General features: G+C 42.8%; 3 protein-coding genes, 1 long non-coding RNA gene and 1 pseudogene across 4 annotated transcripts; 1 reads left to right on the forward strand and 4 right to left on the reverse strand.

Annotated features, from left to right (window-relative positions):
• Window positions 1-147: 147 nt before the first annotated feature.
• LOC141829612 (vacuolar protein sorting-associated protein 2 homolog 2-like) lies at window positions 148-4,268 on the reverse strand. Its single transcript, XM_074717126.1, has 11 exons — window positions 4,131-4,268; window positions 3,683-3,727; window positions 3,425-3,459; window positions 3,283-3,334; window positions 2,988-3,091; window positions 2,821-2,892; window positions 2,657-2,728; window positions 1,671-1,751; window positions 1,469-1,504; window positions 1,283-1,344; window positions 148-321 (listed from the first exon to the last, which is right to left on the reverse strand). The coding sequence occupies exons 1-11, from the start codon at window positions 4,162-4,164 to the stop codon at window positions 252-254; spliced, it is 663 nt and encodes a 220-aa protein (XP_074573227.1). The 5' UTR covers window positions 4,165-4,268; the 3' UTR covers window positions 148-251.
• Window positions 4,269-4,539: 271 nt separating this feature from the next.
• Window positions 4,540-6,031, reverse strand: LOC141830074 (uncharacterized). Its single transcript, XM_074717554.1, has 3 exons — window positions 5,336-6,031; window positions 4,902-5,147; window positions 4,540-4,830 (listed from the first exon to the last, which is right to left on the reverse strand). The coding sequence occupies exons 1-3, from the start codon at window positions 6,029-6,031 to the stop codon at window positions 4,699-4,701; spliced, it is 1,074 nt and encodes a 357-aa protein (XP_074573655.1). The 3' UTR covers window positions 4,540-4,698.
• A 1,518-nt stretch (window positions 6,032-7,549) lies between these two features.
• On the forward strand, window positions 7,550-8,770 carry LOC141829999 (small ribosomal subunit protein eS12-like; annotated as a pseudogene).
• Window positions 8,771-9,338: 568 nt separating this feature from the next.
• LOC141829137 (protein kinase PINOID-like) lies at window positions 9,339-11,366 on the reverse strand. The gene is given in 4 exon segments (XM_074716548.1): window positions 9,339-9,897; window positions 9,900-10,135; window positions 10,225-10,851; window positions 11,100-11,366. Coding segments are annotated over 3 exon segments (1,296 nt in total). The 5' UTR covers window positions 10,830-10,851; window positions 11,100-11,366; the 3' UTR covers window positions 9,339-9,442.
• Window positions 11,367-12,712: 1,346 nt separating this feature from the next.
• Window positions 12,713-14,930, reverse strand: LOC141829416 (uncharacterized). Its single transcript, XR_012601883.1, has 3 exons — window positions 14,871-14,930; window positions 12,821-12,930; window positions 12,713-12,740 (listed from the first exon to the last, which is right to left on the reverse strand). It is a non-coding gene; the product is annotated as an uncharacterized LOC141829416 (long non-coding RNA).
• Window positions 14,931-16,222: the final 1,292 nt, after the last annotated feature.

Raw genomic sequence — 16,222 nt, forward strand, 5'->3', positions numbered from 1 at the left:
CTAGAAACTCAATCTATTGTAGCCTAATTACAATGTGCTTTATATCATAGGGAAAAAAAATGTAAGAACAGATAAACCGAGATTTACTATCAAAATACTAAAAGTTTCACAAAAATACTTCCACAATATTAGACTTTTTTTTAAAAAAAAACACCAATCCAACAGAAGGGTAAGTATATCATCAGACAGCTTTTCTTGCAACCTTCATAGAAACAACAACCATCAGACCAGTAATGATATATTTTGCCTGATTAGAGACGCCGCAGTGATGCCAATCGCTTCTCGAGATCATCAACTCGAGAAGTATCTTGAGCTACATTCCTGAAATCAAAGGAATAATAGATTCTTTAACAGAGAAAATGGTGTCTTAGAGCAAGAGAGTAAGGAAATAATTATGAAAATTGGACCTGAGTAGCTTGTCAAACCGGGAAAACCAGAACTGAGTTCCCAAACAGTCTCATTTTCCAAAGTATTCATTCATCTACTCTAATAGTAGATGGGTAAAGATTTTCTATAAATTTGACATAACAATAACCAGTAACATTTAAAAAAAAAAGAAACAGAGAAAATCTTGCGCATTCATCCAACTATTCTAGTTAGGACTCTAATATTAGATGAATAAAGGTGTCTTTTTATCAATATGTATATTTTAAGTTCTAGTAAATTATATATATTTACATTGGTTCATTTGTAAATATAATTTTTATAACTAAATAATTAAAAGTATTGTAATAGTTATACAATTGAACCAATTAATGAGGACCGGTTCTACTAGTTAGCTTGTCTAAGTCAATTCTCAGTTCGAATTAAAAGGTTCGACCAATTAATGAGTAATCCGGAGCTTTTTTAGTTCTACTTGTAATTTGATTAATTGAGCCCACTGGTTCAACCAATGAACAGTAGTGACCCAGAGTTTTCTTGGTTCATTCCAATCCATTTTTTATGCATAAGTTCAGAGTTCAATAGGAGGATAAGAACCATACGACCAGATCTAAATTAATTTAGGACTAGCATAGCTTGGGATTATGAACTGATAAACTGGAACGACTAATCAAATGACAATACAGCAGTAGAGAATTGAGGTATTTATTAGAGACAGCAACCATGGAGTAGAATTATTATATGATCATTATTGTGATTTGCAACAGTTTGTCTCTAATCTCGACTACAAGGCATAAAAGTGAAAAACATTCTACAAGTCGTTGAAGTATTGATGGCAACAGAATAGCATGATTTAAGTTGTCATGTAATCGAGTTGTTCACTAACAAACATCTAAGATACCTTGTGACAGCATCAGCTCTCTTGCTGTTGACTGCAATCCGGCCTTTGGGAGCTGAAGATAGCTGGAAAAGAAATGCCAACGAACAGTAATGTTGAGCTAGCATTGAATAATTAAATAAATCCAGGATGATGAGTACGAAGTTAATATTTAAAATAGCAGACTACACAGGCATGCTAAAGGTGTACCTGTGAGGCAACATCAACACCAATTTCATCAAGCACCTAGAAGCATTAAATGATAGGAGCATGGAATAAGTACTAAGTGAAATGTGAATACGAAAAAAGGAAACTGAAATCCAAAGAAGATAGTTTTGGTTCCTCCAAGAAGTTGCCATCAATTTTAGCTGGCAATGCATCTATGCTATAACTAAGCAAAAATTGTACTTACCTGGTTCGTCAATTCTTCTGTTTCTTCTTCTGCTTCATCTTTGTCCAAAGTTTCATCAATGGCCTCTGACATCATTTCAAGCTGGCCAAGTTTGAGTAAAAATTTTAACTCATGGGAATCAAACACATGCATACAGCACATGGAAATAAATTATAAACTTAGTATGCATTAAATTGAGTTAGGGTATTGTAAAATTTACAGATAAATCCTCTAAATTTATTCAAAATAAAATTAAAATGACAAATAAATGTATATGCATTAGTATTTACAAGGGATAATTTTGGTTGTTTAGCTTTCTTTGGTTTACAAATAAAACCAAAAAAATATATATTTCTATCAATTTAAACCAAATTGAACCAATTTGGTCCCAAAACTCAAACCAAACATAATTTTTCTTTAAGTTTGATCATGGTTTGAGCCAAAAAAAATGGAAAACCCTGATTTCTGCACCTATATTTTGCATTTTCATTTTGTTACTGTGGGAAACTTTGGGAGCAGTATTTTGCAGGAGGGACCGATTACCACCTATCCAAGTGGAAATAAAACAGGTTGAAGCCAATTGTCATTTTAACATAATTAAGGACAGATGAAATTAGGATAATCAGATATATATTACTCCCATGTTACTAACGCATAAAATAAAAAATAAGAAAGAAAAATGTGGACCCAAGATATTGACAGAATAGTTCTCCATGTATAGACCTACTGATAGTTATTGAAATACCATAAACCAAGAAAAGATACTCACTTTTCAGCTATTTTTACTAAGCAACTCCTAGAGTCACATATAGTTCAGCAAATATATTCATTGGAACAGCTACACATAACCAACTGAAGTTACAAACCAATCCTACAGCCGGTGACTAGCTTGACAACATGGATTTGACGAATCCATTCGTAAAAAAAAACAAATTCATCTTTTAACACCAAAATTATAATGAATGTAAAAGTTGAAAGCTCAAGGGACTAAAGTTCAGGAACAATACTGTCATGCCCATCTGTGAGGATTGCTTCTGGAATTCTTTCATCAGTTTTGCCTGCTTCCCTGGTTCCATTTGCTGAAAAGTATAATTTACATACCAGTGTGTCAGAATAACTGGGCCAACATCTAAGTGACAGTTTGTTTCCTTCAAGCTAAAATCCTCATCACCTTGTTCATAGCAGCCATTGCCTTGCTTGCACCTTTCATTCCGGTGGAAATTGAGGTGCTTGCATACATTGCCTGAAAAGGTTAAATATCAATTTTCCACATTCAAATCCAAATCCAAATCTGAGCAATAACATTTCCATAACTCAAGTTGATCAAAACTTCTTGACCTGAGTGTGTGTTGCTATGCCTCTTATCTGAGCACGACTTCCTTGCAGATTAGTAATTTGCTGCCTTAGGCGAACAAGCTGACGAGCTAAAATCCGGGTAGCAGCCTGAAAGAGTAAATACAAAATCAAGTTGTGTAATATTCATCAAGTGCAGAAAAGTACGTGCACAATAAGAAGATCATGTTATTATAGAACTCTATAATGATGGGTGCATTCCTGAACAATGAAGAACATTGTTGGAGCAAAAAGAATGTCATAACAATGAATAAGAAAAACAAGTACAAAACAAAACTTTCCTCATTCCCAGTTTGCGCAGTCTTCTTGATTTCTGCAACTAGTTTTCTCTCCTGTTTTCATTCATTTGTAAGTAACAATTAGTATGACAAAGAAAATAAAAAATTAATTAATTTGTGTGTTGTACTGGTGAACACCAAAACCTCTAACTGCAGGGAAGCAATCTCTCGTTCAACACCTGAAAACAAGATAATAGGATCAGAATCACCACTAACATTTGTTCTTATAGAAACTCATAATTTGCAGAAAACTTAATGTAAATGTGCTGGATACACACTTCCTGACTCTGAATTCTGATCTAACCTAAGCTACAACGCAAATAATAACCTTTTCCAATGATGAGCAAATACAATTAAAAACTCCCGAAATAAAACCTTAATAATCTGAATAAAATGGTATACCTCTTGTGGCGACTGCCATATCTCTTTTACTCGTTCTGAGAGCATCTGCGATGAAGAAAATAAGTACGATTAAAGAGGAAGGTCCAAAATTTTCTGATGCCCTGAAGTAGTATCAAAGAGAAAAACAGCAAATAAAAAAAACGAAAACAACAAGAACACGTCATTTACGTTTGATCCCCCACCACCATCTTGATGGTATATGGAGCGGCCCTTTGCCACAGATTCGAGATTCCGATCCCCGAACATAGCACGGGAGTGCAAATTAGAGTGCCTATTGGCACAATTTGGTGGGAAAAAAAACAAATGCGATAGCAAATTCATTCTTTTTATGAGGAAGAGGAAATGCACCACACCGCTATCAGATCAAAACAAATCGAAACACACGAAATCAAGCGAAACGGGGAGGGGGGATACAATTGCAGATCAAGAAAGTATTTTTAATCCTTGCCTTTGGGCGAAGTCTTCTTCCTGAAAATGTTCATCTCTTCTCTTCTCCCGAGCAAAGAGATCGAGCGATCTAAATCTGAGATCGGGAGCAGCAGAGCAGGAGATGGCTAGGGTTTTGGTTCCCAATGGCCGAACGGCCTCCGACACTGGCTCACTCGCGCACACAGCCGCCGCGCAGGAAAGCGCATTATATTGCAAAACAAATTAAAAAAAGAAAAATTTTCTATTTACACGCGTGTCAATACAACCAATGGGAAACGGAGGACCCACCGCCAGAAGGTTCTAAGCTTCAACGGCAACTACTGGGGTGGAAATGATGAGTACATTTAAACTTTACTTCTTGCGCGGACCCCACTCCAACGGCTCAATTTGGTAAGTTTGAAATAAATGCAGTGAATTTTCTAAAATCTAATTAGATTCTTTCTTTTTTTATCAAATTACATATTTAAACACAAAATAAATATCGAGATCGATAAGGTCGCAAAACAGACAACGCTATCGGAACGCCATTGATGTTTCCGCAAGCTCTATCAGGCTTCTTCACACAGTTCTGGAGGCTGAGAAACTGCTCATCTGCGAAATCCAGTCACAAACCTCTTGATTCCTGCAAAGTCCGGCACGATCTTCACGCTGTGGAAGAGCTTCGCCCACCTCGTCGTCATCAAATCTGCAATTAACTTCGATTGCGTGTCGCCGTTCGTCTGTGAATCAACTCCCGAACTTCAGGAAATCATTGAAGGGAAGCATAAACTACTGTGAATATGTTACTTACCTCGAAAGCAAAGAAGCCGCCGGGTTTGAGTGCAGAAGCAGAGCCATGGCAGAGATGGAGGAGATGGTCCATGCCATCTGCACCTCCATCTAGGGCGAGCTCTGGTTCATGCTGACCGACTTCTGCTTGTAGACCAGGTATGTTGCCACTGGGAATGTATGGAGGGTTGCTGACCAGACCTGTAAGTTTGCCTTCGACATCGCGCAGAGGTTCAAACCAGGAACCTTGCCTTAACTCAATTTTATCCTACACGAAAAGGAGCACGCAGCGTGTTCTGTAAAAATTCTCAGACAACCAGCAGCCAAGTACAAGAGATTGCATATGTTTCAGAAGAAGGAAGAAGAAGAAGAAGAAGAAGAAGAAGAAGAATTCATGGCATAGAAGAATCAAAGACAGACTTAGGTGATGAAAATTGTTCTGCCAGAAGATCTAACCTTTAATCCATACCTCTCCACATTGAGCCTTGCAATCTCCAACGCAATAGGACTCAGATCCGTTGCGAAGACTCTCCCTCCCTCCCGCAACATCTTCCCAATTCCCACAGAAATGGCTCCACTCCCGGTCCCCAGATCGGCCCACAAGCCATGCTCGAAGCCCTCCACCTCGGCGACCAGATCCACCACCATCTCCGTCTCCGGCCTCGGTATCAAAACCCCCTCTTTCACCGCCAAGACCAAGTCCCTCCAGTGCTCGCACCCGACGATGTACTGAAGCGGCCGCCTCTCCTCGATCCTCTCCCTCCACAGGCGGTAGAGCTCCTCCAGCTCGACCCGGAGCCGGACCGCGCCGACGCCGGGGTCAGCTGCAGCGTCCTCGAGCATCCACGCGAGTTCGCGGCGGAGGAGGTCCTCCCCTGGTCCTCCGTCGGAGCTGAGGCGGGGGGCGGCAGCGAGGGCGAGGGATTCGGCCCAGCGGCGGAAGTCGAGGAGGTCGGAGCGGGAGGCAGCGAAGGACAGAGGACGGAGGAAGAGAGGGCTTAGATGCTCGGCTGCAGGGGATGTAGGCGGCGGAGAGAAGGAAAGGGCGGCGGCGGCAACGGGCGGAGAAGAGGCGGAGAAACGGCGGCGGAGAGACGGAGCGAGGGAGGGTGGGAGAGGGGAGCAGAGAGAGAATGGAAAGCGCAGCGTCATCTCCGCCGTCCAAATTGAACTCTTTCTTGAGTTCCGCTTAAAGATATGTATCCAACGCACATCCAATCGTTGATTTAATCAGCGAAGAAGTAAATCGACGGTGAAGATGTGCCTAACAGCTACTATATAAACTGGTCGTCGCCAGTCTTCCTCAGATCGCATACCCTAACCCTCTGGAAGTGGTGCGACGCTCTTCTTCTTTCTCGTCCTCGTCGGTGGTAGATCCCTTGCTTTCAATTACAACGAGCACAATGGCGTAAGCGATCTTGTTCCCAATTTTCATCGCCTCGTGCTATCGTCCGATGAATCTGTTTGGTAGAAGTTTGATGATAATTTGGTCATATGATTTGTATACTATTTCCTTACGATTCTGATGTAGGAAGCAAGGTGGGTTTGGGGGCTTAGTTAGAACATGTACAATTAGTCTTCTAGATCGCTAATCTTACTCTTTTTGCCAAAGATCTTCTCTTTGACTATTAGCATGCGTTTTTGAGTTTATACATTGTGAATTTGAGGAATTAGGTAATTGGGAAAATAGAAAAGAGAAGGAAGTTAATAAACTAATAACCTATAGATATTATATGAAGGTGAGTGTAACTTGTTTCTCTTATGATAATGACCTTGGCCTCTTCCTTGATATGAATGACTCAAAATCATTAATTTGCTATTATATGTGGACAAGTAGGAAGATGGCATGTTTGGAATGTAAACCATAGCATATCATATTTGCTGATGTGCACTTAAATGTGCTTTGGTTATGGCAGAGTAAATTTTGATTTATCCCTCTCTCTGCCAACTTTCCATTGGAATGTTACTTGTGTGAAAGTTATAAGAGTTTTCCTGAGATGATGGATTGTAGGAACTAACAAATTTGAAAACAAGAGGTTTTTGGACGTCGATGTTATTTGAAGTTAGTTGGTGATTTTTTTTAATCTTAAAAATGACTGCAAAAAAAAAATCATGTGACATTAAAATTACAACTTTTAGAATGTTAAGTTGTGTTGAAGCAACTTTCTCAATTTAAAAGGCATGATTTAGACAATTTAATTCATCCAAAAATCATGACAGTTTGTTTAATTTCTTGCTGTGCCAAGTCAAGTTTTTTGGTCTACTGTTGTTAGAATCATTTACCTGGGAGTCCAGCCATAGTATTAACCCTGATTGCATGGGCAGAAAATAGTGGAGATGATAAAAGTAGGGGAAAGTACCAAAGATAGCCAAATAATAGTTTGTTCGCAGAAAAAATGGAGGGACAATGAAAAAATAAGAAGATTAAACTAATCTATTTTTTTTCTAAGCCAATCATCACAAGTATACAAAAATAGAGAGATCAATGACTAGTTTAGCCCTTAAATGTTCAGCCTATCATATCACCACTTTACCCTGCAATTGTCAAGGTGTGATTTTTTTTTTTTTTTTTTTGTAGGGGCCGTAGGGTACATCTGAGAGTTATTGCTAGTTAAGTTGGGGTTTGCTAACCTTATTGCATTGGTTGAGAGGCTTGCTTTAGTCAAGCAACCTCACAGAGAGACTCTGAAAGGCCTCATAGTGTTTGATAGGAGGCACAAAAGGCCTCATGATAAGGGTTGCGCTCACAGATGACTGTCCAATCTTGAACTCACTGGAGGAGGATTGTTGACCATAACCGGTTGCCTCTCTTCTGTTTTCCAAATTCATAGGTGAACTCATACATCCTCAAGATCCATTTGCCCATTACATGTTCAGAATTAGAAAACAAAATTACCTGCATCTGTTGTCACAATCTCCATCTTTTCTATTCAACTAGGGATTCTCTTCCTCTCTTATTTATACCTTCTCTCTATCTAGTACTCCACTTCATATTTTTTTTCTTTAAGTATGCTCTTAATCCTTTTTTGATTTGGCAGTGAAGATGCTGTTGCCGAATCTGCTCCCGTTCTTGGTGAGCCCATGGATTTAATGACAGCTTTGCAGCTGGTGTTGAAGAAGTCATTGGCCCATGATGGACTTGTCCGTGGACTTCATGAGGGTGCAAAGGCAATCGAGAAGCATGCTTCTCAGCTTTGCATTCTAGCAGAGGACTGCAACCAAGCTGACTATGTCAAGCTGGTTAATGCACTGTGCGCTGAACATAATGTGCACTTGTTCACTGTGCCAAGTGCCAAAACTCTTGGCGAGTGAGCTGGGGTGTGTTGATTTACTCTGGCTTTTCGCCATCTCTTTCTCTATAATTTATATTCATTTTATTCCTCTTACGTGCTAAGAATTGAGATTATGCATTCTTTTTTCTTCTAGATACGTAGGTGGTTGTAATATTTTTGTTTCATCCTTCTAAATAGCAATTGGTAATTGACAACTTTATGCAGCTTTGCAAGATCGATTCAGAGGGCAAAGCAAGGAAAGTGGTGGGATGCTCGTGTGTTGTTGTGAAGGTAAAGAAGAATCCTTTTTAATGTTGATGATGATCATCAAATCACGTCAGACTATTCCATAAGTGATCTTCAAATTTCTATTCTTGCATTAACTTCAGTTTTGATCTTCAACTATTTCTTAAATTACCTTGCATTAATTTTTTTCATAGCATCTTCAAATTGTAATTTGCTGCTTACCTGCATTCCATTTTCTTGCAGGATTATGGTGAAGAATCCGAGGGCCTTCACATAGTTCAGGAGTACCTCAAGTCACATTAACTATTGAAGCGTTTATTCAACTTTGTGGTTAAGGTGTTCTGAGAAATTGTTGAAATCATTCAAACATTTCATTTCTTAGGTTCTTGGTGATATTTTGAACTTTTTGGATATGAGCTGTATTGGTTAGTACGGAGTAGATTTGTTGAAATGGATAAGGATTGAATCTCGACGAAGCTGAGATAATGTCCTCTATCGTGGTCAATTACAATTTCTTAATTTACCTCTTTATCAAATAGTAATGATTCGATCGTGTGGTGTCGTTGGGATGGTGGATTTCATCTTTATGCTAAAAGTGATGATATTTTGAATTTTGTAGTAAATGATATTGTATAGTTATTGAAGTTAAACATACTAATTGTTGATTTTATATCATTCTTGAAGAATTAATAATGATTTTAAATTTTTTTTCTAAAAAATGCCTCAAATTTAATGTATTTATTACTATGGTATGGGCCGACATGCTCATTAATTTTTTGCTCATGAACCGAACCGAATCAGACTCTTTGATTTTTCTTCTTCTAAAATTCGTACACTTTTGTAGTGCTCCAATACGCGAGGAATCAAAAGTCAACTCCACGTGACCATTAAAGAACCAAAATAAACCGATGGTCATTAATTGGCCAAATTAAAAACTCGCATTATAAAATATTATTCTATATATTAGATTCCGGTAATCCACTTCAAAGTCAATGCGCCTAATTATCTATACATTCCTACACCAAAATACAAAGAGCGGTTCGGTTCAAAAGTAATCGAACCGTACGGGTCCATCACGTTCGGTTCGAGCCTGGCCGGCCACCGTCGGGGGGCGGTGCGTGCGAATCAGCGCCCATTTGAGGCCCTTGAAGAAGCCGTGGGCCTTGACGTCAGCCGCGCCCCGTCGCGATCCCAGGCGCGCCGCCGGGTCCTTCGCCAGCAGGCGGCTGATGAGCTCCCTCGCGGAGGCGTCGGAGGGGCCGGTCGCCGGCGGAGGGAAGGCCAGCGGCTGTTTCACGATGTTGCGGAGCGTCGCCTCGTTTGTGGCCCCCGCGAAGGGGGTGCGGCCGTAGAGCAGCTCGTAGAGGAGGATGCCGTAGGCCCACCAGTCTACGGCGCTGCCGTGGGGCCCGCCGGAGGCAACCTCGGGCGCGATGTACTCGTGCGTGCCGACGAAGGAGCACGAGCGGGCACCCACCGGCTCCGCCACGAACCATGCGGGTCGGGGAGGCGGCGACGACCCCGGCCTCGGAAGGGGAGGCAGGAGAGCTTGACGCGGCGGTCGCCGGCGAGGGACTCGAGGGTAGGGGAGGCGGTGGATTCGTGCGAGAGGTCGAAGTCGGAAAGCATGATGTGGCCGTCTCCGCGAATGAGGATGTTCTCGGGCTTGAGGTCGCGGTAGACGATTCCGAGCATGTGGAGGTATTCGAGCGCCAGCAACACCTCCGCCGCATAGAACCTGCCGACATGACCAAGCAGAAAGATGCGGTTTTTATCTCGAACGGACGGTGAGAACACCAAGCAGAAAGATGCAGTTGAATCACAGACCTGGCGGCGGCGACGGAGAAGCGTCGGTGAGGCTGGCGGTGGCGGAGGGTGTGGAGATCGCCGCCGCTGCAATATTCCATCACCACGCAGGAGTAATGGGGGGAAGCGTCAAAGTCAGCGAAGAGAGTAGGGAGGAAGGGGTGGTCGAGGAGACGCAAGATCTTCTTCTCCGTGGCCGCCCTCTCCTGCTTCTTCTTCTTCTCCAGCTCCAGCTTGTCGACCACCTTCATGGCGTACGCGCACGGCGACGCATCGTCGTTGAGGCAGCAGAGGTAGACGGTCCCTATGTCACCGCTCCCGATGCGTCGGACCAGCTTGAAGTCTCGGGGGCCGAGGACTCCATCCCCCGCGACGGAGGAGCTCCGCGACCGAATGGCCGCCCACGCCGGGTCAGACCCGCGGTGGGGTTTGGAGGGTAGCCTCGCCGGAGCGCAGAGGACGTCACCGGAGGGAATGTCGTGAGCAGCCAGTGGCAGGGAGGCGTTGAAGGAGAGGCGGGCAAAGCTACTCCGCCTGTCATCGCCGCTACTACTCATCGAGCTCTCGCTCGAATTCGAAACCTCCATTCCGCTCTCACCGTCGGAGTCCGGCGCCAAATCTAACATTTTCTGCTTCAAAGCTTCAAATCTGCACTCTTTAAATAGCCAACATTAGCGAACGATACGATCGAAGACGACGACGACGACGACGACGAAAAATCCAATCTTTTCAATCTCTAACACCGGGACAGAGCATCGCAAGAGAAGAGACATCACTGAGACAAAAAGGAAAAAAAAGAAAGACACTTTTTTTTTCTTTTTGAATCTTTCTCCGGAATCAAACCGGACAGAGCTCCACCGAAAGCGATCCTCTCGTCAACAAACGAGGCGACTCACCGAACAAACAGAATTCCACAAAGCAGCAAAGCGAAGAGAACCGATGCTATTCCCTCCCGCTCTTCTCCATTAGTCCAAGTCAAAACAGGAACCCAAGGAAAGAACCAAAACAGTCCCTTCAATCTCCGTCACATCCGATGCATTCGGCACCGACTGCAGCATCCAAATCCAGCTCCGATTCCTGCCGCAAGAAACAGTGGAAATCAACAGTTGTTCTCGGCGGAAAATGGGGCAGAGAAAGTAGCGGAGCAGTCGCAAAGTCGAGGGAGGGGATCCCAACTCGCCACGCGAATCCTCTGTCGCAGGACCTTTGCGCGTCCAAGGAATTTATACCGGACGACCACCACCTGCGTTGCGTGTTCCCGGCGACAACTCTAACCGCAGGTGAGAGTAAGTCTCCGATCACCCGCTAACCCAGGGTCGCCTCCTCACGTGCCTCCACGTGACATTCCTCCGTTGACTTCTCGCTTACCTTCCCGTGACCCGCAGCTGACAGCCCGCGGTAATTAAAATTTAAATTCAAACATCAATATATTATTATCAGGAAATAAATAAATAAATAAAAATAAAAATAAAATGTGATGGAAGACAAGTCCAGAATAATTGCATCGAACCAGGTCAGAGATGTACTAAAAGTAAGATATCGTATGATATGCCGAACCACGACAAACTTTATTCACATGTTTAATCACAATAAAAATAAAAAAATAATAATAATAATAATAATAGAGGAATACTATGCTACGCGGTGAGAAATTCACGACCCGTATGCGACATCCATGATCCATCGCCGCTGCTGCCGTCGTCGGCGCCGTCCGACCACCGCCAGCCACCGCCTCGGGCGCAATCACTGCCACTCGTCGGTGCTCCGTCCGACGTTGGATTCCGACCAGATAGTGGTCAGAATCCGACGGAATTCGACAAAACAAGGATTGGCAGTGCGCGTGCATCGTTTCCGACCAAATAGCGGTTGGAGATCGACCAAATCGACGTTGATCCTTCCTCGATCGGTCTCCGACCGTGATTTAGTCGGAATCCGATCGCGATTTGATCGGAAACGACGCGCGCCACTGTCGACGGCAATCGGGCCGGATTTCGATCGAATCGCGATCGGAGACCGACCGAAGAAGGACCGATGTCCTCGATCGATCTCCGACCACGATTCGATCGGAATCCGATCCGATCGTCGTCGACAGTGACACACAGTGGGGGCAGCGTTTTCCGAGCAAATTACTGATTCCGATTACTAGCCGATCGGAATCCGACGTCGACCGAAGCGCTGGTGAGTGGCGCGTCGATTGCGGCCAAGACGGCGGTGATCGGATGGCGCAGCGAGGACGGCGACAGCGACGATGGGTCAAGGAGTCGCGCACGAGTTTGTAGCGCAACATAGTAAACCCGAATAATAATAATAATCAATTTCAATTTATCGTGGTGGGTATTTAGCATTTTACCTCACGAATATATAATAATTTTATGTAGGGGACCGAATGCGTGGGGGAAATATGATTAAAACATTTTGGTGATTGGCACATAATGTACCTTTTAGCTGTAAATCCAATGTCCCCCATAAGTACACCAGGTGGGTCCCGGTAGTGATGGGAACAACTCGCGGCAGAGATGCTTGTTGGTGTGGTTTACCTGTGCCAGCGTCAGGCTGTGTAAGAGGAAGATTAAACATGTGCTTTGGGAGAAAATGACGAATTAATGCGACTAATGACCTTTTTTAGTTTTGGGAATTAGGTTGGAGGTGAGCTTCATGGCATGTGATGTGTCTCGTCCGCCATCAATTTTAGCAAGATTTTTGCCTTGCTGAAGGGTCGTTTCCATCCTTTCGCCATCAAATCCGCCATTAAAAGAGGAAAGAGAAACAAAAACAGAACAAGATTAATGATTCGTTCACAAACTCAATATTTAAGATTCACCGGTTAGCATCGGTAGACCTTTTGTTTCTTTTTATTCGAATCGTTTCTTATTTTATTAATTATTATTATTATTTTAATAATAAAGGTACTATTAACTTTGAAAATGATGAATCCAATCTCACAAATTTTTCATAGGTGACCGAGCGAAGTCGGAAGGATCGATAGATAGGACGAGTCATTGAACTCGTCGAGGTCGGAAGGGTCAAAAGATAGGACGGGTGACCAAACTTGTCGAAGTCGGAAGGGCCGAAATATAGGACGAGTCATTGAACTCGTCGAGATCGGAAGGGTCAAAAGATAGGACGAGTGACCAAACTTGTCGAAGTCGGAAGGGCCGAAATATAGACTGAGTGACCGAGCTTGTCGAGGTCAGAGTGACCGAGAGATAGACCGAGGGACCGAGCTTCTCGAGGTCGGAAGGGTCGAGAGATAGGCCGAGGAACCAAATTTGTCGAAGTCAGAATGACCGAGAGATAGACCGAGTGATCGAGCTTGTCGAGGTCGAAAGAGCCAAAAGATAGGCCTAGGGACCGAGCTTACCGAGGTTGGAAGGACTGAAAAATAGGTCGAGTGACCGAGCTTATCGAGGTCAGAATGGCTGAGAGATAAACTGAGTGACCGAGCTTATCGAGGTCAGAACAACCGAGAGATAAGTCGAGTGACCGAACTTGTTGAGGTCAAAAAGGCCGAGAGATAGACCGAGAGATCGAACTTGTCGAAGTCGGAATGGCCGAGTCAATCCATCGAAGGTTGATTATTGACCCTTCGACTCGCCACATAGGCAAACTTATTGACTTTCACTGCTACGTAGGACTATTCAGGATCTACCACATCAGGCCCGTCATGTTTGCCTACGAATTACGAGAGTTATAGAGTCGAGTTAGATGTTAGAGATATGGGATGGCATCATACCGATGGTCACCATGAGTTTCATCTATCATGATCGATCTTGTCAATGATAGTTAATGACAGTTTTATATCAGAGTTATAACTATTAGAGATGATCGGACATTTAGATCATAGGAGCCGACATGATAAAGATAATCTCAAATTGGGATGTTCTTTTGATTTGATCTTACTTTAACAAATGATGGAATTTGTCACTCAGCAATCTCATGATCGATCCACGATCATTTGTGAAAAAATAAATTGAGAAATTACAATTGATTATTACAGGGAGGACATTATCTCAGTTTCGTTGAGATTCAATTTTATCCATTTCAGTAAATCTGTCTATAATAATCAACTCAATCATGCGTCAAAAGTATAATTTGATCACACTATCTTAAGGACATTTTCGCTCGAGGATACTTCTTTAGTATAATTTATTACAGAAATATTTTTAAATCGAGCGTATTCTCAAAGTAAATGTAAAATTGAAATCGCATGTAATCTCAACGACGTTCCTAAGTCGGAGATGATATCAGATCTGAAAAAGAAAGGGAAAAAAAAAACTGAAAAGATGGTTCTTTGGAAGAGGGAGGCCCGACAGAGTCGATGATCTGATGGAGAAAGGGATTAATCAGAGAGTTGGATTGTGAGGAAGAAATGATGCCAGCACTTTTGGAGGCATTAAACGCTCACGTTGAGGCAGGAAAAGAGTTTGTTAATGATGGGCGAAAAGTAAGGTTTTTGAGGAAGACATGATGCTTTGAGGGCCCGAACTGTTCGCATAAATCATGGCATCCAGTGTGGAGCTCTGCAACTTTAGAGGTTGATGATGACGACGACGACAACGATGACGACGACATGACTTTAAATCGATGCTGGGACGGAAGTTAGGCTCCACCTAACTAAAGAACGCTACTCCCTTGTTTACTACAGTCGTTAGGGTTTAGGGGCGAACCAGGGCCTTGACGTCGCCGATCCGGTTGAAGATGATGAGAAGCGGCGCGTCCGGAAAGAGGCCAGAGTGATCGGCACCTTCCTCCTTCCGCCCCTCCTCGGCCGCCGAATCCCGCGCGATCGACAGCACGCCGGAGAGATCCGCCATCGCCGAAAAACTGCAGCGCGGAAGAGGAACGAAAACAGTAAGTGGGGGTTCGGCCCAATTCAGATCGGTCCTTTTAAGCCCAATTGGCGGTTGGGCCCAATTTAAACGGCCCATTTGACCCATGATGGACGTATTTATACGCGGTTCGCGGTCGTCGGCTTCCTCCAGCAAATACAGCAAATGAGAGGAGGATACGAGGGGCGGACGAACGATCGATCGAGGGCGGCGATGGTTTCTGGTGAGCGCTTCATGTAGATTTCCTTCTCCAACGGCACGGGGTCCGATTCGACGCCCACGGGTTGGTGTCCGTGTGGATTCATCTGGTTTTTGAATCCCTCCCTCTTGTAGGAATCTTATTAGGGTTTCGATTGGTTTTCGCCCCTATGTTGCGAGAACCTCTCTTTTGGCTTTCTGGGATTTGGTCCTGTTTTGAGAGCTACGAAGTGTGATGAAATTAGTGCAGTTTAAATGATTAAAATTTATTTTTTGTAACCATTTCATCCTGATTCTGTTCAATGCCAATGGATTTCATTGCTTGTTTTCTTATATTTCTAGGGAGTAGGGAAGAAGGAGAAGCAAGAAAAGGAAAAGACTTGGTATATGCATTTAATTATTTCAGAATGGAAGTGAAGTGGAGTAGTTGTTATACTGCAAAAAGGGAAACACGAGTTTTTGTTTACTATACTTTCTCTCTTGGGATTTCACTTTCTTTTGTATCCATTATTTCATTGTAATTGCCTTTTGCTATTATGATTATCTTCCTTGTTTGAACTTTTGTTTTAAGAAATTCTAGTTTGTTAGTATGTCAGCTCTTGAAAGCCCATGCCATTTATTGCAACATTACTGATTCTAATTTGAGGTTCATTTGTGTTTATCACAATTACTCCTTTCAAGTGGAATTTTTACAGACATTTGAATCCTGTATTGCCAGTGGGAATCAATGTTTGAGGTTCTCGATATCCATCAAGTATCTTAGTCATCCTTATTTCAGATATGAATTCTTCTTTCAACTAATCTTCATAAACTCGAGGACTTTGTGTTTTATGGCTCATGAATATTAGATACTGAGGCTTGTTCAAACAGCATTCTAGACTTATTAGGCACATTGACTCAATTAACCATTCAGCTTTTTACATTGAGAAGGTAGAAAATGATATGGTCAAACCTACCTTCTTATTCTGTATATGAAATAAAATTGATATTGA

The sequence above is a fragment of the Curcuma longa genome, chromosome 5 (genome assembly GCF_044706935.1).
Source record: "Curcuma longa cultivar G26 ecotype Majalengka, Jawa Barat chromosome 5, ITB_CL_G26_1.1, whole genome shotgun sequence".
Taxonomy (NCBI): Eukaryota; Viridiplantae; Streptophyta; class Magnoliopsida; order Zingiberales; family Zingiberaceae; genus Curcuma; species Curcuma longa.